Here is a 22,932-nt window from a genome sequence, read left to right as displayed (position 1 = left end):
TGGGTTTGCTTGAATCTTGCAAATTCTTGCCGTAAAAAAGAAAGGCAAAAAAGCCAGTGATTCTCCCTCGGGATCCTAAATGCTGAGCAGACACTGTGAGTAAAACTTCAGTGCTTCAGTGCCATAGTTGGATTGCTTCCTTGACTTGACAGTTGAACAAAGCTCTTGGTTTGGTTGCCCAAAAAGTTACATATTGCAGCTTTAACTGTAAGGTCTCTAATATTAAATAAAATCAAATTTGTCACATCCTTAATAAACAGTAAGAGTCCAGTCTGGAGCATGAAGTCACAAACTCTGCTGGTCGGTTACTGCGTAGCAACCAAGTGGTGCCAAAAGCTCTGGTCTGCCCTAGAATGCCTAAAAGAAATAACGATAGCCAGAAGAGCCATACAGAAAAAAAAATGTACGCCCGTTTTGGGCTCTAAAATATGTTTATTAAGTTCGATCCCCACAGTGAATTATTTTCAAGTAGCTACAAATCAAGATGTTTCATTAAATAGTGATCCATTCTGACTACTATGTTTGTCATCACACAGGACCACGTACTGACACAGACACCTCATGTTATTAATATTTGTCATAATTTGATAATTATTCAACACGAAGGCTGAAAATCCGATGGTCCTATGTCAAAGGGTTTGTTATATAAAGTGTAATAAAGGGATGCAAACTCAAAATTCAATACATTACAACTCTATATCTGACATGGTACAGGTGTCTTCTTTTTTTAAGGTCATAATCATGTGTGAGGTGCATACTTTTGTTTCAAAGTAGATTTGTTAAAGACTACCAAGAAACACTCTGTGTGACCCTGATTTAGCCCACTGTAGTAAAATGTTTTAAAACCTCTCTGGGATATGTGGGACGGTAGTGTCTCAACTGGCCAACATCCAGCGAAAATGCAGAGCGCCAAATTAAAATAAATTACAAAAAAATTAAACTTTCATGAAATCACACATTCGATATACCAAATTAAAGCTACACTTGTTGTGAATCCAGCCAACGTGTCAGATTTCAAAAATGCTTTACGGCGAAAGCAAACAACGCTATTATCTGAGGATAGCACCCAAGCAAACAAACAGACCACCATATTTCAACCCTCCAGGCACGACACAAAACTCATAAATAAAGATATAATTCATGCCTTACCTTTGATGAGCTTTTTCTGTTGGCACTCCAATGTGTCCCATAAACATCACAAATGGTCCTTTTGTTCAATTAATTCCGTCGATATATATCCAAAATGTCCATTTATTTGGCGCCTTTGATCCAGAAAACCACAGGTTCCAACTCGCCCAACATGACTACAAAAGTTACCTGTAAGCTTTGTTCAAACATTTAAAACTACATTTGTAATACAACTTTAGGTATTTTTAACGTAAATAATCGATACAATTTAAGACGGGATTAACTGTGTTCAATACCGCAGGAAAACAAAGTGGAGCGTGCTTTTCAGGTCACGTGCCTCTAACAAAGATTACACTTCTCTCTAGCCTCATTCTGAACATGGCTACCTCTTCATTTCTCAAAGGAAAAACCTCAACCAATTTCTAAAGACTGTTGACATCCAGTGGAAGCGATAGGAACTGCAGATTTCTAAGGTCCCTTAGAAATCTAGATTCCCAATGAAACCCCATTGAAAAGAGTGACCTAAAAAAACAAACATCTGAATGGTTTGTCCTCTGGGTTTTGCCTGTCAAATAAGTTCTGCTATAGTCACAGACATGATTCAAACAGTTTTAGAAAGTTAAGAGTGTTTTCTATCTAAATCTAATAATATGCATATCTTAGCTTCTGGGCATGAGTAGCAGGCAGTTTAATTTGGGCACGCTTTTCATCCAAAATTCCGAATGCTGCCCCCTATCCTAGAGAAGTTTTAACATAGCTATGTAATGCTAACAAATGACGAATAAGGAAAATACATGATTCACTTTTGCTTAGGAAGTGGAATAAATTGAATAGAAACATAAAAACACAGCAAATGTAAAATGACTTTCTTCAGTCAACTGTGACTGCATGCCAAGGACATGACTTGACTGTAGATAAGGTATTTCATTTTTTTGTTCCCCCCAACATTTCTAATAACATCTTTTCACTTTGTCGTTATTGGGTATTGTGTTTAGATTGATGAGATTTTTTGCCTTAACGTAACAAAATGTGGAAAAAGGGAAAGGATCCGAATATTTTCCAAATGCACTGTATCTGATGCTGTCTGTCCAAAAAGAGTATGTCATGTTATAGTCTTTTTGGCCAGAGCTTCAGATACATGGGCTACACATTACAGGTATTTCAAAAAGTTGGACCCATTTCAAAATGGACCTGGAGCTTTCCCACCCGGACCCGATATGCATAAATATTTTTTTTACACATAGAAACACGTTTTAAACGGACACTATATAACAACTGGACTCGGTCCGATCCAAGGTGAGGGAAGCAGCAGAAAAGTATATTTCTAAGCTAATTTATTAACCAGAGCTGATAAAGCATGAGGGAGAGTAGGAATACACAACAAAGCATGTAGTCTGCCAAAAAAACACATTCTAATTAGAAAAAGAAGGAGAGAGAGGTGCCGCTCTAGCAGGCGGGGGATTGGCCGTGCTACTGCTGTGAGTGACATTGGGTGCAGGGAGGTAGAGACTCAAGACAGCAACAAGCCAAGCCGACTTGCGCCATAGCAGACTAATAACTTCCATAGTTATGTTATGTATCATCCATTATGATTATGTAGTACCGTCTTGACTGCATAAAACTGGAAGAAGCTAGCCAGCTAGCTAGGCTCCATGAGCTTTCTTTATTTTTACCTTTATTTAACCAGGCAAGTCAGTTAAGAACAGATTCTTATTTTCAATGACGGCCTAGGAACAGTGGGTTAACTGCCTGTTCAGGGGCAGAACGACAGATTTGTACCATGTCAGCTCGGGGGTTTGAACTCGCAACCTTCCGGTTACTAGTCCAACGCTCTAACCACTAGGCTACGCTGCCACCCCCACAGTTAAAAATAACTACAACTCCATTCATAATATCAAGTAGGAGCCTACCTGTTGACTCTTGGTTGTTGTAGCCTACCTAGCCTAGGCAGCCGGCAGTGGTGGGCGCTAGATCTGCACTCGTCTAGGCTTGATGTAATTTCCTGGTAGTACACTCATGTCCCGGTGGACCGGCTCGTTCATAAAGCATCCTCCATTTAGGCTGCAAAGGCATACTTTTCCTCCTTAACTATATTTGAAGGCAAAAAGGCGGGGAGAAAATGATCTAGAGCACACCACTATCGGCTGCCTAGGCTACAGCCTGTCCTCCTCCTTTAACTTTTAACTTCTATTGATTAGACATCTCCTAACTTTTGCCATACACAGAGGCTCTATGACTGTAGCCTATTGCCACTTGATGACATGATTGGCCAATCTCCATGTGCCATGTGCCACTTGTGAAAAGAGCAGGGAAACTCTGTCAGGGTGGAATAGTATATTATTATGAACCACTGTGGTTGACTAATGACAAGTGAAGCATGGGGGGTCCTCAAGCAGAGGACTTACATATATTTTTTAAATAATTACTAGTATCTAATTACTGATGATTTGAGGCCTTGATGATTTATGTCCGCTAGTATATAAGATATTCGTAGGCCTATTATTTGGTAAGTGGTGTCACCAAGTCCTATGGCCTAATAGCCAACTAATTATTTAAGAGATAATACCAGAGAAGCCCGTGTTTGGAGAATATATTGGCATGGGTGATGTTAGGCCCGAGAGTTGAGGGTCGGCAAATCGTGCCAATATATCCTCCAAACACCGGCTTCAAGGACATTATCACTTTTATACAATGGGTTACCAACATATTAAAATAATGATTGACATATTTTCATTAAAACATTATTTTGATTAATTTATTTACACCATTTCATTCCACAAGACATAGTCCCAACACAAGAGACACGACCCAGTCGTTCAGTCTTTTTGTCTATGGACGTGACCCAGTAGTTCATTCTGAATGTTCCATTGCCATACTGGCTTATCCCTTGCTTGCTAGCTAGCCAACTACGGCTAACTTACTTTCTGCAGCCAGAATAACATCAAAGTAGCTGCATTTGCATTTAAGCTGTTTTCTAGTGAAATTTATTTGGATGCATTCATAACAATGAGCTAATGATTCACGATTTCCCCTGGCATAGAAAATGTGCTCTCTCATCAGGACACTGTTGTTCAGAGGAGCTAGCCAACAACAAAACATAATCACTTCAAACGGAAGCTTTTAAGACAGAAAACTAGCTGCACTTTGTTTAGTTTGACCTGTTTTCTATTGATAGTTCTTTGTATGTATCCATAAAAATTATGCAAGTTCATGATTTTGACTGGCTGAGAAAAGCTGCCTGCCTGTCTGTCTCATCCCGACTCCCGACTCCCGACACAGACAGCAAGGTTTATACAAATCTCCACTGTTTAAAAAATGTTAGTCTAAAAGAAATGTGAGATAATGTCAATCAACATTTATACTTTCCTGGCTGGGCTGGGGTGTGAACATTTATGTCTAAATAGGCATTTTAAAGTAAGAATATTTAGCGTTTCTATTCCTGCCAAACACATGCGTTGATTGACATGGTAATGGGGTTGAAAAGTTGAAATAACTGACCCCTCTGACACTGTACCTTAAATTGTGACGTGTCATGATGTAACTAACTTACAGCACACATAATGCAACTCATTATGTGTTGTACTGCCTCTCTCAACCAGATGTAGCACTTCACTGGCAGACTTAAAACAAGAAAGGGACAGGGTAAGGGGGATACCTAGTCAATTGTACAATTGAATGCATTCATTTCTTGCGTCAACACTGCAAGCCATCATGACTCTCAAAACCGCGACGGCCGCTGTTTTTTTCTGAAGATAACTTTAGCACCGCCCTAAAAACATGATTCAAATAGGTATGTAATGACATATTATATAAACTCTTTATAGTGTTTTATTTACATTTTAGAGGTGATAAGTTGGACGGATCAGATGAAAAAGCAGTTTGCCCACACAGCTTATCTCCCTATTTCCCTATCACGCAGTAGGTTTCACTTTCACGCCATTTTTAAAAAGACCCGATGGAGCTCAGTGCCTTCTTCAATCAGGCAGCTTGAAGGTTTCGTCATTGATGTTGCTGGAATGGGGAGAAATGTTGCTTTACAATGGTATTCATATTACACTTTTTGGGCGCTAAAATAATGTAAATTGTACATTACAGCGCAATGTACAAAGGTGCGTTAGCTAACTAGAAATGTGTTAGTAAACCTGCTACAATCATGCAGTAACGTTACAGTGTTTAGTCAGTAAGAAGTTACACTGGTGGGCCCCGGTGGCAATAAATTAATAAAACCAAAAGCTTACCTTGACTTGGAAGTGTTCCAGTGTTGTGTTGGATAGTCATAGCCAGCTAGCTAACATAGTATCCCTCTGTTTGAGCTGGGTGTTTGAGTAGGCTAAACTAGCTAGCCGCATTTGCTAGCTAAGTGAAACTGAAAGTGAAAAAAATTATAATCTCTCTCTCGCTTCTCCTTCATTTTTAAAGAAATTAATTTGTTAAAAACTGTTCAACTATTGTCTTTTTCTTTCTTTGAGTCAATTACTCACCACAGGTTATCCACTGCTGTGCTAGCTAGCTGTAGCTTATGCTTTCAGTACTAGATTAATACTCCGCTCCTTTGATTGGGTGGACAACATGTCAGTTCATGCTGCAAGAGCTCTGATAGGTTGGGGGGCGTTCTTCAGAAGTTGTCATAATTACTGTGTCTACGTCTATGGAAGGGGTTGAGAACCAAGAGCCTCCTGTATTGATTTCAATGTACCAAGAGGATGACGGAAGCTAGCTGTCCTCCGGCTACACCATGGTACTACCCTACAGAGTGATGTTGGGGCTAGTGTACACCTGTACACCTGCAAAACAGTGTGTTTCAATCAATTATTTGGTGAAATGTCAATATATTTAGTATAGTTTAATCTAAAAAGGATAACTTTAAATGTTACATTTTTGTTATTTTTATGAAGTTCACTGAGTAGGATGGTCCTCCTGTTTCTTATCTGAGGAGCCTCCACTGATGGAACCCCACTTCATGAAGCTCCCGACAAACAGATCCTGTGCTGACGTTGCTTGCAGAGGCAGTTTGGAACTCGGTACTGAGTGGCGCAAATCGAGGACAGACGAGTTTTCTGCGCTTCAGCTCTCAGCAGTCCCATTCCGTGAGCTTGTGTGACCTAACACTTCGTGTCTGAGCTGTCGTCGCTCCTCGACGCGTCCTATGACGGTGCCACGTTGAAAGTCACTGAGTTCTCCAGTTAAAACATTATACTGCCTATTTTTGTCTATGGAGATTGCATGGTGGTGTGCTCGATTTTATACACCTGTCAGCAACAGATGTGGTTGAAATAGCCAAATGCACTAATTTGAAGGGGACTCCACATACTTTTGTATATATAGTGTATGTGACCTGATGCACTGGTTATGTGGCTGTGGGAGCATATTCCAATACTTTCATATTCCAATACTTTCACCTTAGGTAGCTCTTGTCATTGTACATTGACTCTGCTTCCATTTGATAGTGTTTTTCTATTTGACCTATGATTTGTCTACTTTGCGAGTTGTACTTTTTTGCCAAAACCGATAATTTAGCTAGCATTATTGTTCACCATTTGATTGTTATTGAGCAACATAGAACAACAATTTATTATACAATAACATTTTATTGAGACTTGTCTTATTACATTCAGTATGTATCCCTATGTACCAAATAAACATTCAAGAGCTTCAGAATGTTGTGTAAGACAGTACCCATTTGTTTGCTTTTACAATGAGCATTAAACAGCAATGATCTCAAGTGCTGTAAATAAACACACAATAAAGACGTAACTGTATTAGCCTTGGCTATTATATCAGCTCAGACAAGGGCTTGGTCTCCTGGCAAGTCCCCTCAGCACCCGAGGCAGCTACTGAAGAAGACGTTGCAGTCAGTCAGGCAGACCTCCATGGAACAAACCATTTCCTCTGTCTATTTCAATCTGCCGTGACTGGGAGATGACGACATGCTCAAGCCCCTGAACACTGGAATCTGTGTGAACCACCACTCTGCACCCCTTTCCTCCTCTCCTCTCCCCAGAGCTTCCAAGCAGCCCCTCTCCTCTCTGCAACATGTGAAGCAATACGCTACTGGGTCGGGCTACACCCAGCTATATTTATCCAGCACAATTTAGTCACGTCTTGTGAGCTGCAAGAGCAGAACCAAGCTACCCCAGCAGGCCCCTTGATTTTCTCCCATAGGACCCAGCCACTGACGAGAACAGGCAGGCTACAAATTACCCAGAAACACTTCAGGGTTTTATCAGGCCTGAAGAAGATTTCAACAGGACAGAAGTTGGCATTGATATGCCTCTGTGTCGCCCTCCTTGCATATTGCCGTCTGCCTGCCAAAGCCATGTTGCAATACTCAAATGGCAGGAGATATTCAAACTGCATATTCAGGTCAACTGAAGACAGAGTAATTTCATACATCAACAGACACTCATGTTATATTTTCTGTGTAAGGTTGCTGGAAACAAATGCTCTCTAGGTAGAACATACAAGGATGTTAGAGGAAAATTAATGTCGGGTTTCCATTGGTTTTGAGATAGTTAAAAGGGAGAGTTTTCCCAAAAACGCTACCACAACATTTCTAACAAGCACCATCGAGAGGACTCAAAATGTGTTGGTTGTGTTAGTGTAAGATACAGTATCCCATGATTTAACCACAGTGGCCTCATGAGTGTATGACTCACACTCAGACACTGTGTGGACCCGAGAGAACTCCCACAGACCAGCAGCAATAGACCTACATTTGACTCAAGTGTGCCATTTTGGAAGTAGCCGATGACTCACTAAAACATGTGAGCGACCACCAAGGCTGTCTATGTTTATATTATTAACAGAAGGAAAGTTTCATGGAGGGTTTAAATTACAAAGCCTCACAAGTATGTCTTCAAAGATATACTGTATGTTGACATATTTTCATAACAGATATTCAGTCATTTTAAGGAATGCATTTTCCCTTGTATTCCCTTGTATGATCTTTAATGTAGATTTGGCCATAGCTGATGTAAAGCTTGGCTCCAAGCCGATATATTGTATAAGGTTTCTTGGTATAACATTGCTCTCTTACAAGTCCTTTTTTTAATCTCCATTACTATCTCAATCTAATTGAAAGAACAAAAAAATACAATCAAATAGTAGGCATACTTGAAATCAGGAACTATTGAGATGGCAATCGGAACATTTTCTAAGCCTCTCACAGAAGCAGTTTTGTCTATATTAGGATGGGGAAGAAACAGGGATATTTTGATCAAGGTATTGCCATGTTGTTAAGCATCAGACCAGGCTCTTTTCTCACACTTCCCCCATTGAATCATCCCAACACTGGATACTATTTTTATCCATGCATAGCCAATTTACCTCTACCTACATGTACATATTACCTTGAGTAACCGGTACTCCCGCACATTGATTCTGTACCGGAACCCCCTGTATATAACCTCACTACTGTTATTTTATTGTTCTCCTTAATTATTTATTTTTCTATTTTTCTTATTTTATTTAATTCAAATAAAGAATATCTTTTTTTTTACTTCTGTTTATTTTAGTACATACTTTAACACGTTTTTTCTTCTTAAAACTGCATTGTTGGTTAAGGGCTTGTAAGTAAGCATTTCCCTGTAAGTTCTACACACCCGTTGTATTCGGCGCATGTGACAAATACAATTTGATTTGATTATATGAAAATTGTATTTTCTCAGTGTGAACTCTCGGTCCCATCCCTCGTCAGTGAGTCAGCACACAATGGAGTAGTGGATGGATAGTTTATTTATTACCAAGCTGATAGGACACAGCATAGATGAATGTTCAGTCATCAAAGGCATATTAATAGCACTCCAACAACACTTCTCCATAGATCTGCTGTATAATATACTAACAAAAAGACAATCTGAATGTCTATAAAAGGTCCTGGTGATTGTATAGTAGATACTTATTATTATTTCTTCCTATTTCTAATAATACAAATACATAGTTTCATGTCTACAACATTACAATAAACTACTATCATCAAAACATGTCAAATGTACCTGAAAAGTGACTCGATGTCACATTAGTGGCGAAGAAATAGAATGCACCACATATTTCTAACAACCACGCTAGCAAGCTAGCTGGTGCTCATGAGCTTATAAAAACATTTATACTTTGTACAATCGTCAACAATAAATTACCTGCAATGATGGGACACAGTATAGATGAATGTTCAGTTATAAAATAGATATGATCAGCACTCCTAAAAAGGGCAACCTTCGCTAGCATAAAACCCACATGGAAACGATATTCTTAGATTCAGAAATAGACATGTAAGGAGTGGCTTATTTGAAGCCAACTAAACAATGGTAGTTGCTGATAACATAAATTGCTAATGCACGATACAAAACTTACATTTTATGACAACTTAATGACAGTTTTACTCCCAGGACACTCTCAACTCAACTACAACAATGGAGAAGGTGCATAAAGATGTCGAAATTCAGATATTGCGTCATTGTTTTAGCCCTATCCACAGAGTTTTGAAACTACAGCGTACATCATGGTTCAATGCACAATCAAATTTTTCTGTTTTTCAAATTGCCAACGTCTTGGAGTAAAAATGTACATAATGTATAATGCGTTAATGACGATACAACAAAAAAGTAACTGTGTTAAGTTGTGTGTACTGGTGGCAAAGTCAGGTGCAGGAGAGCAGAGTGTAGTGAATAGGTTTACTTGTTATTCCGGTCCAACGAAAGCACGAAAATACATAAATGTGCCCAAAAACAGAACAATAGACAAAAAGTATGACGCGTAACAATACCCACGTAACATGGGTAACATAAATTTCACACAAAGACATGGAGGGGAACAGATGACTAAATACATGCAGTGCGATTAGGGAATGAAAACCAGGTGTGTATGGAACAAGGCAAATGGAAATATGAAAAATAGAGCGTCGATGGCTAGAAAGCCGGTGACGTCGATCGCCGAGCGCCGCCAGAACAAGGAGAGGAGTTGATTTTGGCGGAAATCGTCACAGTACCCCCCCGCAGCTCCAGCGGTGCGCCAGACACTGGCCTCGGGGACGACCCGAAGTGAGAGGCGCAGGGCGAACAGGCCGGCGACGGTGAAACTCCCGCAGCAGTTCAGAGTCCAAAACATCCGCCACCGGGACCCAGCACCTCTCCTCCAGACCGTACCCCTCTCACTCCACAAGGTACTGAAAGCCCCCCGCCCAACGCCTCGAATCCAGGATGGAACGAACGGACCCCCTCGAAGTCCAGAGGGGCCAGAGGAACCTCCTGCACCTCAGATTCCTGGAGCGGACCAGCCACCACCGGCCTGAGGAGAGACACATGGAACGAGGGGTTAATACGGTAATCAGAGGGAAGTTGTAACCTGTAACACACCTCGTTCACCCTCCTCAGGACTTTGAATGTCCCCACAAACCACGGACCCAGCTTCCGGCAGGGCAGGCGGAGGGGCAGGTTTTAGGTTGAGAGCCAGGCCCGGTTCCCTGGTGCGAACACCGGGGCCTCACTGCGGTAATGGTCCTCGCTGGTCTTTTGACGCAGTGCGGCTCGCTGGAGGTGAACATGGGCGGCCTCCCATGTCTCCTCCGCGTGCCTGAACCAGTCGTCCACCACAGAAGCCTCGATCTGACGCTGATGCCACGGCACCAGAACCGGCTAGTACCCCAATACACACTGAAAGGGGGAGAGGTTAGTGGAGGAGTGGCGAAGCGAATTCTGCGCCATCTCGGCCCAGGGCACGAACGCCGCCCACTCCCCCGGCCAGTCCTTGCAATAGGACCGCAGAAACCTGCCCACGTCCTGGTTGACTCTACCTGCCCGTTACTCTCGGGGTGAAAACCCGAGGTGAGGCTGATCGAGACGTTCCATGAACCCCTCCAGACTCTCGCTGTGAACTGGGGGCCCTGATCAGACACTCTATCCTCAGGCACCCCGTAGTGCCCGGAAGACGTGAGTAAAGAGGGCTTCTGCAGTCTGTAGGGCCGTAGGAAGACCGGGGAGAGGGAGGAGACGACAGGACTTAGAGAAATGACCAGGATCGTAGTGTTTCCCTGTGAAAGAGGAAGATTGTTTAGAAAATCCACCGACAGGTGTGACCAAGGTCGTTGTGGAACGGGTAAGGGATGTAGCTTACCTCTGGGCAGGTGTCTCGGAGCCTTATACTGGGCACACACCGAGCAGGACGAAACATAAACCCTCACGTCCTTTGCCAAGGTGGGCCACCAGTACTTCCTAGTCAGAGAGCGCACCATCCGACTGATCCCCGGATGACCAGAGGAGGATGATGTGGTCACAGACAGCAGACGGAACGTACATATGTACATACGTCCGATGGGACACTGGAGGGGAGCGGGCTCTGTACGCAATGCCTGCTCAATGTCCACGTCCAGCTCACACATGGCCGGCGCAACCAGGCAGGAGGCCGGGAGTATGGGAGTCCACTCCTCTGTGTCATACAGCCAGGACAGTGCGTCTGCCTTCACATTCTGGGAACCTGGTCTGTAGGACAGGGTAAACAAAAAACGGGTAAAGAACATGGCCCACCTTGCCTGACGAGGATTCAGTCTCCTCACTGCCGGATGTACTCCAGGTTGCGATTGTCAGTCCAGATGAGGAACGGGTGTTTAGCCCCCTCAAGCCAATGTCTCCACGCCTTCAATGCTTTATCCACAGCCAACAGCACCCGGTCCCCCACATCATAGTTACGCTCCGCCGGATGAGCTTCTTCGAGAAGAAAGCACAGTTTCGGTGGCGTACCCGAGCGTTTTGAGAGCACGGCTCCTATAGCCTCGGACGCGTCCACCTCCACTATGAATGCCAAAGAGGGATCCGGATGGTCCAGCATGGGAGCCGAGGTAAACAGAGCTCTCAGGTGCCCAAAAGCTCTGTCCGCCTCAGCCGACCACTACAACCATACAGGACCCCGCCTTCAGCAGTGAGGTAATGGGAGCAGCCACCTGGCCAAAACCTAGGATAAATCTCCGGTAGTAATTGGCAAACCCTAGCAATCGCTGCACATCCTTTACCGTAGAGGCCAGCTCACGTCGGACGTCCTCACGCAGGCTGCATCGGTAGTGGTCGATGGGGGCCCTGTCGTTCCAGCCTGCTCCGGCAGCCAAGGTCCAGAATTCCAGGGTGAACTCCTGGGTGCTCCTCGTCCCCTGCCTCAAATAGAAGAGCCATTCCCCAGCCTCTCTACCGTCGGGCGGATGGTTGAAGACAGCCCGGAAGCGGCGGGTGAACCCCTCGAAGTGGTCCAATGCCGCGTCTCTTTCTCCCCACACGGCGTTTGCCCACTCCAGACCTCTCCCCGAGAGGCATGAGACGAGGGCGGACACTCTCTCCCTTCCCAAGAGAGCTGGGTGAAAGGTGGCCAGGTAGAGGTCAAGTTGTAAAAGGAACCCCTGGCACTGTGCTGCCGTCCCATCATACTCCCTGGGAAGGGAGAGAGGCATCCCACTGGGATTGGCTCCGGACGGGACGGGTAGAGGTAACCCCGGTTGTGCTGGTCAAGGCACTGGAGAGACTTCCTGTCTGTATTACCCATTTTATGCAGGAATTGAACAACTTATTTACACTGTTACATTAGCTTAGAGAAGCAGAATTGTACTGCCTATTGGGCAAATCAGATACTGTTTTTATCAGAAAATGAATGTTTTAAAATGATAACTTCACCTGAGAACTGAAAACATTGGTTAGCTCCCTGATCTCATGCCTACTCTTCAGCTCGATGGGCTAACACAGACTTCTTCAAAACCAGATATGATAAGATCTTCTCCAGTACTTCATTGGTCGCCAAAGGGGAAATGTAATGCCTTGACCTTAGCTGATCGGGCTAACACAGTCTATTCAAACCCAGTTGGTCACGCTGGTCTGATCATGAAATCCACGGCATTAAATTCCCCAACAGTTCTTATCAACAATAAATATGCTGGGCGGTGCTGTTTAACTTTGGGTTACACTTGTTTTTCCTACTACCTTGAGGGAGAAAATGTAACGATTGCACTTTTCGGGGACAGAAACACTGGCTTTGACTTGGGTATCTTTACAAATGCACTTTCTAGTTTGAGAAACAGACGCCTCACAAGTCCTCAGCTGGCAGCTTCATTAAATAGTACCTGCAAAACACCCGTCTCAACGTCAACAGTGAAGAGATGACTTCGGGATGCTGGCCTTCTAGGCAGAGTTGCAAAGAAAAAGCCATATCTCAGGCGGGAATAAGTACAAGCAGAGATGGAAAGCCCTATCATATGGTAAGTTTTACTAGGGTTATAAACGTACACTTATTCCGCCTGGTGGGGGAAGAGCGGGAGAAGGCATAGGGAATGTCCAAATTAAGAAATGTGGATTCTCACAATGGATTTTGCCCCCGGCCACAGGCAGAAAGGTCATTAATAACACAGAACTCACTCGAATAGTGAAACCTGCTGTCTTAAGCTGCCAGGATAAAAAGCAGACAGGAAGAGGAGGGAGCTTTACCTTCATTAGAACACTGTCAACATTGATTTTCTTTCCCATGCTCTGCAATGTTATGGCATCCTCTTATTTCCATATGATTTCAAACGGTGGCGTAGGCAGAAATCCGTTGATGGCAGAGCCAGCAAAAAAGTATGTGGTCCAAAACTTGGGAACTTAAATCAACATTAAATTATCATAAAAGTATAGCTTACCCTATGCTTTACTGTATACTATACCCCACACATGTGATGGCCTACGTAAATCCATGACTTTTGCATTTAACATGCGACTCACACAGACCTACATATAATAAACCATAGAGAGAGCCAGGCCCGGTTCCCTGGTAAACCATAGACCTATAGTTAGACTAAAACAACAAAGTTAAGTTATGTCCCCCCATCTTTGACTTTTTCTAAATAAGTCTATATAACACACTATTGTGTTAGACTCTTAATATCACAAACAGAATTTGTGTTATAAGCAGTTTTAAGAGGACATGCTATTTTTTTTCCCTGCCAGGCCTGTGCAACTGATGATGACCCATCAAAACTACACCTAAACCAGTGGTCACCAACCGGTCGTAAAAAACAACAACGATAAAGCCCTGCGATCCTATTGTTTTTATTTGTTTTGTGATGTTGGCGTCTATATAGTATCAGAAAGAGACGATTCTGCAGTTTCCAAATCACCTATCCTTACTAAACTCTTAAAAATGACCCCCTGAGCTCCCACGTGCACTTGCAACACTCAAAGCACAGTAATATATTTAAACAGACAATATGCCATTCTGTTCTTTTGAAATACTTTTTTTTCATGAAATTAATTCCTTAAGAACTGCCCTTAACTAATGAATAATTTCTGTTCTTTGTGATGGTGTCTATTTAATGGATTTTAACACTTGAATTGTTTGTTTTTTTGTGTTTTTTTATTTTGTACATGTAGCCTACAGTTACATAAACAAATGAATTCTATTGTGGTCTTTGAAATCCATTATATTTTGTATAACATTACCAAACACCCTCATAAACACAACCAAATGATTATTCTTCCGATAGTATATATGAAATGTGTTGAAGACTTGACTTTCAAAAGACACGTCATTGGCCCGAAGGGATCCAACGAGGCCAGGCTTTTCTAGTGTTAATCACTAGCATGTTGGCCAATCGAATTAGATCAGGTTTGCGTGAGACACCATCACAGCAAACATTTCTGCTAAACAGTATGCTAATGCACCTCATAATAGGCTGTGGCCTATATAGACCAGAACAGTGGTCCACAACCTTTTCTTAGTCAAGATCACTTTATGAGTCACAATGCAAGTAGAATGCTACTCTCTGTGGGCGCGGGAGATCAAGTGTGCCTACAATGCATTGTGTGATATCAGTTAAATGATCAAATAGCCTATAGGGCCTAACTAAAGTGCATTGGCGGAGAAGCACAGGACAAAGTTCTATTTCCAATTCAATTCAATTCCCCATGCATTTGCCTACTTTCATAATAATGTAGAGTCCCTTATATTTCAAAACTCGAGTCTCAAGCTAGGCCCTATGATTACACTGGTAAAGGGCCGGTTGTTGTATCCTATTACTTGCAAGGCACAACAGAGCATACATTTAAATAACTTTTTTATTTCATGTCATGTCTCAGCGGAGGGAGGGCTCGAGCGTGTGTCGAAGTGGAGAAGCGTGTTTCGTGATTTCTAAGAATGTTGAATAAAAATGTTCGTAGCGCTGATCATTGTCTCTGAATGTATGGAAGCCCTTCATGGCAAAATCACTGATATCAAATAACTTGGCAAATGCTCCAACATCACAGTTACTTGGTTTTTGCTAGCCAAGATGGCTAGAGAGTCAACACAGTGATAGCTGCTGTTTTCTGGAAAATGGTATCAGCGCAAAGTGACACGTGCCAGAGCCCACATATTATTTGGAAATTCATCAGTTTAACCTGTATTTAACTAGGCAAGTCAGTTAAAAACAAATTCTTATTTACAATGACGGCCTAGCCCGGCTAAACCTGGACGACGCTGGGCCAATTGGGTGCCGCCCTATGGGACTCCCAATCACGGCCGTATATGATACAGCCTAGATTCAAACCAGGGACTGTAGTGACACCTCTTGTACTGATATGCAGTGCCTTAGACCGCTGTGCCACTCAGGAGCTGATTTTTTTTTACAATTTGTTTTGATAGTTTTCCCCCTTGTAAATAAAGAATAATTCATATTCATTACATAGGGCTAACTGAAATTGATTTTATGTAAAGCACCAGATTTTATGTAAGATGTCCTTTAGTGTTCTGAAAGGCATCTGCCAAATACCATATATTATTATTATTGTATTATTATTATTATTATTATTGTCATTATCCCTTTCGTATATTCCTTTCATTTTCCCACCCCCTCCCTACTGCTTGCTATGAATTCTATCTGATGGTGTATGCATGTTTAGACCAGTGCTTGACTTGGACTGAAATAGGTGCCAGTACTCATTTCGAGTGCCGGTACCATTTATATTTAGTTGCAGGAACTTCTCAATACTTTTGAACTAGTATTCTATAGGAGGTGCAGGAACTCAAGCAGAAGAAATGGTGCCGGTACTCAGTTCCGTTGAGGTCCTGCCCAAGTCAAGTACAATGCAAGTCAAGTAAAGACAAATAACGTCCCATTTGGAACATTGACGAGTAAAAGCATTTTTTTCCTCAAGCCTATTTGGTGGGCCTGGATCCCCTACACCTGTGCCTGCACCCACCCAGACCCAGTCGTGCCTACGCCCCTAGTATCAAGAAAAAGCTTGTAATAAAATGATGTGTCCTTTGGGGCTGATTCAGATTGTAGTAGTAGCAGTACTAGTCTTAGCCAGTGGAGGGCACTTATCCAATGCAAATAACAATGCTCAGTGCACATACCATTCATTAAACAATGTCAGGAAGTTTGGGTATACCGCCTACAGCAGATGTACAATATCAGGAAGTTTGGGTATACAGCCTATAGCAGACATAGCGAAGATCAAGAACTAATGTAAGAGGTTGATCTTATCACGACTGTCACCCCATGGGCCCAAAACAAGTGAATTACACTGAACAAAATGATAAGCGCAACCTGTAAAGTGTTGGTTCCATGTTTCATGAGCTGAAATAAAAGATCTCAGAAATGTTCCATACACAAAAAGCATGTTTGCCAAAATGGTTTACATCCCTGTTAGTGAGCATTTTTCCTTTGCCAAGGTAATCCATCCACCTGACAGGTGGCATATCAAGAAGCTGACTAAACAGCATGATCATTACACAGGTGCACCTTGTAAAATAAATGGCCATTCTAAAATGAGCAGTTTTTCACATGACACAACGCCACAGATGTCTCAGGTTTTGAGGAAGCGTGCAACTGGCATGCTGATGCAGGAAAGTCCACCAGAGCTGTTGCCAGAAAATGTTATGTTATTTGCACTAACATATGTCACCTGTAATGCCGTTTTAGAAAACTTGACAGCACGTTCATCCGGCCCCACAACTACAGACCACGTGTAACCACTCCAGCCCAGGACCTCGACCTCCGATTTTTTCACCTTCGGGATTGTCGGAGACCAGTCACCAGGACAGCTGATGAAACTGTGGGTTTGCACAACCGAAGTATTTCTGCACAAACTGTCAGAAACCGTTTCAGGGAAGCTCATCTGTGTGCTAACCAGGGTCTTGACTTGACTGCAGTTTAGCGTCGTAACTGACTTCAGTGGGAAAATGCTTACCTTCGGTGGTCACTGGCACGCTGGAAAAGTGTGCTCTTCACGGAAGAATCTTGTGTTTAACTGTACTGGGCAGATGGCGTTGTGTGGGTGAGCGGTATGCCGATGTCAACGTTGTGAACAGAATGCCTCGTGGTGGCGGTGGGGTTATGATATGGGCAGGCATAAGCTACAGATAACGTACACAATTGCATTTTATCTATGGCAATTTGAATGCACAAAGATACCGTGACGAGATCCTGAGGCCCAATGTTTGTACCATTCCCCCGCCACCATCACCTCATGTTTCAGCATAATAATGCAAGGCCCCATGTCGCAAGGATCTGTACACAATTCCTGAAAGCTGAAAATGTACAAGTTCATCCATTGCCTGCATACTCACCAGACACGTCACCCATTGAACACGTTTGGGTTGCTGTGTAAGACAGCATGTTCCTGTTCCCGCCAATATCCAGCAAATTCGCACAGCCATTGAAGAGGAGTGGGACAACATTCCACGGGCCACAATCAACAGCCTGATCAACTCTATGCGAAGGAGATGTGTCGCGCTGCATGAGGCAAGTGGTGGTCACATCAGATACTGACCGGTTTTCTGATCCACTGCCCTACATTTTTTTTTAAAGGTATCTGTCACCAACAGATGCATATCTGTACTCCCAGTCATGTGAAATCCATAGATTATGGCCTAATTAATTTATTTCCATTGACTGATTTCCTTATGGGAACCGTAACTCAGTAAAATATTTAAAATTGTTGTATGATGCGTCTATACTTTTGTTCATAGGGAATAGGTTGCCATTTGGGTTTCAACCTTTGTGATTAAGTGGAATGCGAAACCACGTCTCTAACATTGATGTCTGTATATGGATGTCTATACTACATAATTACATGTACAATGGCTTGTGAAAGTATTCACCCCCCTTTTCATATTTTCTTGCCTTACAACCTGGAATTAAAATGGATTTGTTGGAGGTTTGTATCATTTGATTTACACAACATGCCTACCACTTTGAAGATGCAAAATAAGACAAAACAAACCCTGAAAACTTGAGCGTACATAACTATTCTCCCCACAAAGTCAATACCTTGTTAAAGCCACCTTTTGCAGGAATTACAGCTGCAAGTCTCTTGGGGTATGTCTCTATAAGCTTGGCACATCTCGCCACTGGGATTTTTGCACCTTCTTCAAGGCAAAACTGCTCCAGCTATTTCAAGTTGGATGGATTCTGCTGGTGTACAGCAATCTTTAAGTCACACCACAGATTCTCAATTGTATTGAGGTCTGGGCTTTGACTAGGCCATTCCAAAACATTTAAATGTTTCCCCTTAAATAACGCGAGTTTTGCTTTAGCAATATGCTTAGGGTCATTGTCATGCTGGAAGGTGAATCTCTGTCCCAGTCTCAAATTTCTGGAAGACAAACAGGTTTCTCTCAAGAATTTCCCTGTATTTTGCGCCATCCATCATTCCTTCAATTCTGACCAGTTTCCCAGTCCCTGCCGATGAAAAACATCCCCATGAGGGGTGTTGGGTTTGCGCTAGACATAGAATTTACCTTGATGGACAAAAAGCTCAATTTTAGTCTGATCTGACCAGAGTACATTCTTACATATATTTTGGGAGTCTCCCACATGCCTTTTGGCAAACACCAAACGTGTTTGCTTATTTTTTTCCTTAAGCAATGGCTTTTTTTCTGGCCACTCTTCCGTGAAGCCCAGCTCTGTGGAGTGTAAGGGCTTAAAGTGGTCCTACAGACAGATACTCCATTCTCCGCTGTGGAGCTTTGCAGCTCCTTCGGGGTTATCTTTGGACTCTTTGTTGCCTCTCTGATTAATGCTCTCCTTTCCTGGTCCGTGAGTTTTGGTGGGTGGCCCTCTCTTGGCAGGTTTTGTTGTGGTGCCAAATTCTTTACATTTTTTAATAATAGATTTAATGGTGGTCATTCGGATTTTCAAAGTTACTGATATATTTTTATAACCCAACCCTGATCTATACTTCTCCACAACTTTGTCTCTGACCTGTTTGGAGAGCTCCTTGGTCTTCATGGTGCTGCTTGCTTGGTGGTGCCCCTAGCTAGTGGTGTTGCAGACTCTGGTGCCTTTCAGAACAGGTGTATATATACTGAGATCATGTGACAGATCATGTGACACTTGGATTGCACATAGGAGGACTTAATTGAACTAATTATGTGACTTCTGAAGGTGATTGGTTGCACCAGATCTTATTTAGGGGCTTCATAGCAAAGGGGCTGAATACATACGCACGCACCACTTTTCCATGTTTTATTTATTTGAATTATTTATTCAATTTAATTTCACCAATTTGGACTATTTTGTGTATTTCCATTACATGAAATAAAAATCAAAATCCATTTAAATGACAGGTTGTAATGCAACAAAATAGGAAAAAACGCCAAGGGGGATGATTACTTTTGCAAGGCACTGTACATTGTTGCCATCCTATTCCATGATGATGTCCAAAGGGCCAAAATATAAGTCCTGTGTGATTTGCGCCGTATTTATACACTGTCGGATTTGCATGCCCAGTATGTTGCATCTACATAATGTGCATTTACAATGTATCATAACATTTTAGTTAGTAAACTGTTTAAAGTGGGGGGTGAATTCAGGGTTGCTGGCTGCATTAGTCAGAGAGCTCCAGTCACCAACGACTAATCTCGTCAATTCCCTTAAACAAGTATTGGATTCATTAATCTAATGTGCAGACACTTGTAGTCTGTGCAGTTTACCCTTCTGGCAACTCACACAGAACACATGGGCTCCTTGTATAGAAGCTCCAAGAAGCCCAGCGTCAAAATCCATATTTGTTTAGCTCTGTTACCATAGCCACAAAATACACAGAGGTAGAGAATGAGATGTAGTAGTTTTGACTGGAAAGGATCGAGCTTTTGTCAGATTAGACTTTTTGTTGCAGGTCAGAATAATTAACGTAGCAGTTAAGGAGAATTAGGTTTATGAACCCGAGTCATTTAGCAACAGCTCCACAGACCAGAGAAATCATTAGAGTGACTTTTCTATAGCATTCTGCTGTCGTACAATGACGTACAAGTTCGTCCAGTTCCAGCTGCGAGCAATGTGGCACCCCGTGACACAGGAACAAGATGCAAACACAGAGGAGGTGAGGTCAGAGATGCACATTCCAGGTAGTTTGTGAGGTGTTCCTGACAGCTTGTGGTTGGACGGGTGAGGGTGACAGGGAAGGGGGGGGGAGGCGCAGACTCTGGAACATCTGTTCAGCATTAGCGCTATCGGGTCAGCAGTTTAACACTACAGACTGTGGTGCCAACTGATATCAATGCTATCACCTGATAACATCCCATTACAGTGCTACAGATGACATTCACTACACAGGCTTTGAAGGTTGAAATGATTCCCTAAACTAGACTTAACAAGCAGTTTTCCACTCAGACCAAGTGCCATTCCCAACCCCAGACTGGGGCTCGTCACTGTTTTCCCATTGGAGTTTAACTGGAGTAAAATGTCCAATGTGATTTGAAAGATCTAAGAGCCTGGCACAAACAATAAACTAAACATCTGTGCAATGGGGCCGGGGATACTCCTGCCAAATTGCCATGTGTACAGATTTCTGTAGGATCCAGTGAGCTTTTGAAAGGCATCGTTTCATTCCCTCACCAGATTCAGGGCGAACACCAGATTTGCCTTCCCCCAACCACAAACACTTCCAAAACTCCTCGTGGCGGGGAACTGCACTGTGAGGTGCTGCTGCTCCTGATTCAATCTATCTCAGAACTGTGGGGCCAAGGGAGGAGAAGGGAGAGAGAAAGGAGAAGGGAGGGAGAGAGGAAGCCAGCTCTTTCTTGACACTCCACCCCCTAAAGCTAATTTCCCTGGATGGGTGAAATCAAACCTTGCCTACCCTGGCCCTGGGCTGCTTCTGAAAGAGCTGTTCAGAGCTTGAGGAGGGGACCTCAAACTCACCTCCCTTTAAAGTTAGCTATCTAACGACTGACTGTACCCTCTACCAACACACTGCTCCCACAAAACTGTTCCTGAGCAAGCATTACACATAAACTTCAACATCTGCTGTCTGAGACCTATAGCACTGCACAACACCTACAGCAGATCTTTCCAGGTGTATGTAATTTCATGTAAAACAGCAGTAAAATGTGTTTGAAAGAAACCTGACTGATCGATATCTAATGGTGTGGGATGAAGTTACCCCTATGCCCGGGTCCGATGTCAGTTTTTATTTTTTACCTCCTAAAAGTGAGGAGGGCGAAGGATCGATTAGCTGAAGTCAGGGATTAGAGGCAACTTCAACCCTGAAACTCAAGTGATTATGATTGATATGTATAGGAGAGAAGCCCCTGAAAGTGAGAGTTGACTTGAATGACCCCCATAGCTACAGCTGTGACTTTCTGACATAACAGGTCAGCTGGGAGACTAATAGCTTGACGAACTAATTTGGCTTGTTGCACTTACCTCCATGGCTGGGGCTGGGCAGACAGAGCAGGGGCAAGAAGGCACTCAGCAGGACCAAACGCAGGGCTCTCATATTGCCGGTGTAGTCCTCTGCAACTCACTCTCCATTCAAAGGGAACTGTCTTCCAGTTAATTTTGGGAGCCGAGTTGCTTCTGCATCTCTACTCTATGGAAGGGGTTGGGCCCCCGAAGTAAACGCCCTCCTTCTTGCAACCCCCCAAAAAGCCACAAGAGCCCTGCCTACTCCTCCCTTCAGCCCTTTGCCTAGCACACTCCCAGAGAGAGCCACGCCGCCCCTGGTGGAAAAAAGTACACAACTCTCCCCTCGCCCCTTTCTCCCCCCCTCGCTCCCTCTCTCTCAAATTACTGAGTCTGGCCACTCAAAGTTGAAGGGCTCTTTATGTCTTCTGCCAGTAATTGGAATGGCCTTTAGAGACTGCAGGCTGGTGCTGCAGGGATAAACCTTTTGCTTTTAATTAAAGATGAAAATCAAGGTTGTTTCACTCTCTGTTGCTTTTGTCTCTTAAGTCTGGAGGCAGTGTCTCTGTTACTACTTGGTAGTAATAATGGTATTCACATACAAATCCTACACTTGAATTCAATGGAATCACTTCTGAAAAGAGAACACAGTAAATCAAGGAGAGTTAAAAACAGTGTTAACATTTTAGGTTTAAATGGACTTTACTGGCGTTATCTTACCTCAACTGGAGTTATCTTAACAGAGTGATACACTCTCTGGATTTGGTGCTGATCACTGAGTACTTTTAGCTCTACCAGAGACATGGAGTTAAATCTATGGAATATCTACATATTTGGGAGGGGCGTCATTGTCATCTTTCCCAGCATTCTCAGTTGTAGGTATATTTGTTAAAGAATTTGTTTAAATTATTTATGATTTCGCATTGATGGTTTTTATGTTATGCTTCACAAATGTAAGTAAAACATTTTAAAAACGAATCCAATCTGTAAGTGGTTGGATTTATTGCATCCATTACTGAGACGGTTGTTCCAGTTTACATAAGGAACTACTGTACAAAGTGGTCTCCAACTACACTCTATCTCCCCTACTTTGGCAGGCATTCTGATATACAAATCGGTGATGTTCCTACTGCTAGTTATTTTCCAACAGAGATTGGATTACACATTGCAAGCCACTGCAATGTGGCACTTTT

At 42.9% G+C, this 22,932-nt stretch overlaps 1 protein-coding gene across 1 annotated transcript in view; it reads right to left on the bottom strand.

Annotated features, from left to right (window-relative positions):
- cspg4 (chondroitin sulfate proteoglycan 4) overlaps nucleotides 1–21,971 on the bottom strand; it is a 111,387-nt gene extending 89,416 nt beyond the window's left edge. The window contains exon 1 of the mRNA XM_035790469.2: nucleotides 21,761–21,971. Within this exon, the coding sequence (XP_035646362.1) occupies nucleotides 21,761–21,833 (73 nt within the window). The 5' untranslated portion in view covers nucleotides 21,834–21,971. The remainder of the gene's footprint in view (nucleotides 1–21,760) is intronic.
- Nucleotides 21,972–22,932: the final 961 nt, after the last annotated feature.

The sequence above is a fragment of the Oncorhynchus keta genome, chromosome 17 (genome assembly GCF_023373465.1).
Source record: "Oncorhynchus keta strain PuntledgeMale-10-30-2019 chromosome 17, Oket_V2, whole genome shotgun sequence".
In the NCBI taxonomy this organism is placed as follows: domain Eukaryota; kingdom Metazoa; phylum Chordata; class Actinopteri; order Salmoniformes; family Salmonidae; genus Oncorhynchus; species Oncorhynchus keta.
Note: the sequence above shows the minus strand (reverse complement) of the source record. Positions and strands in the feature narration are given on the sequence as shown.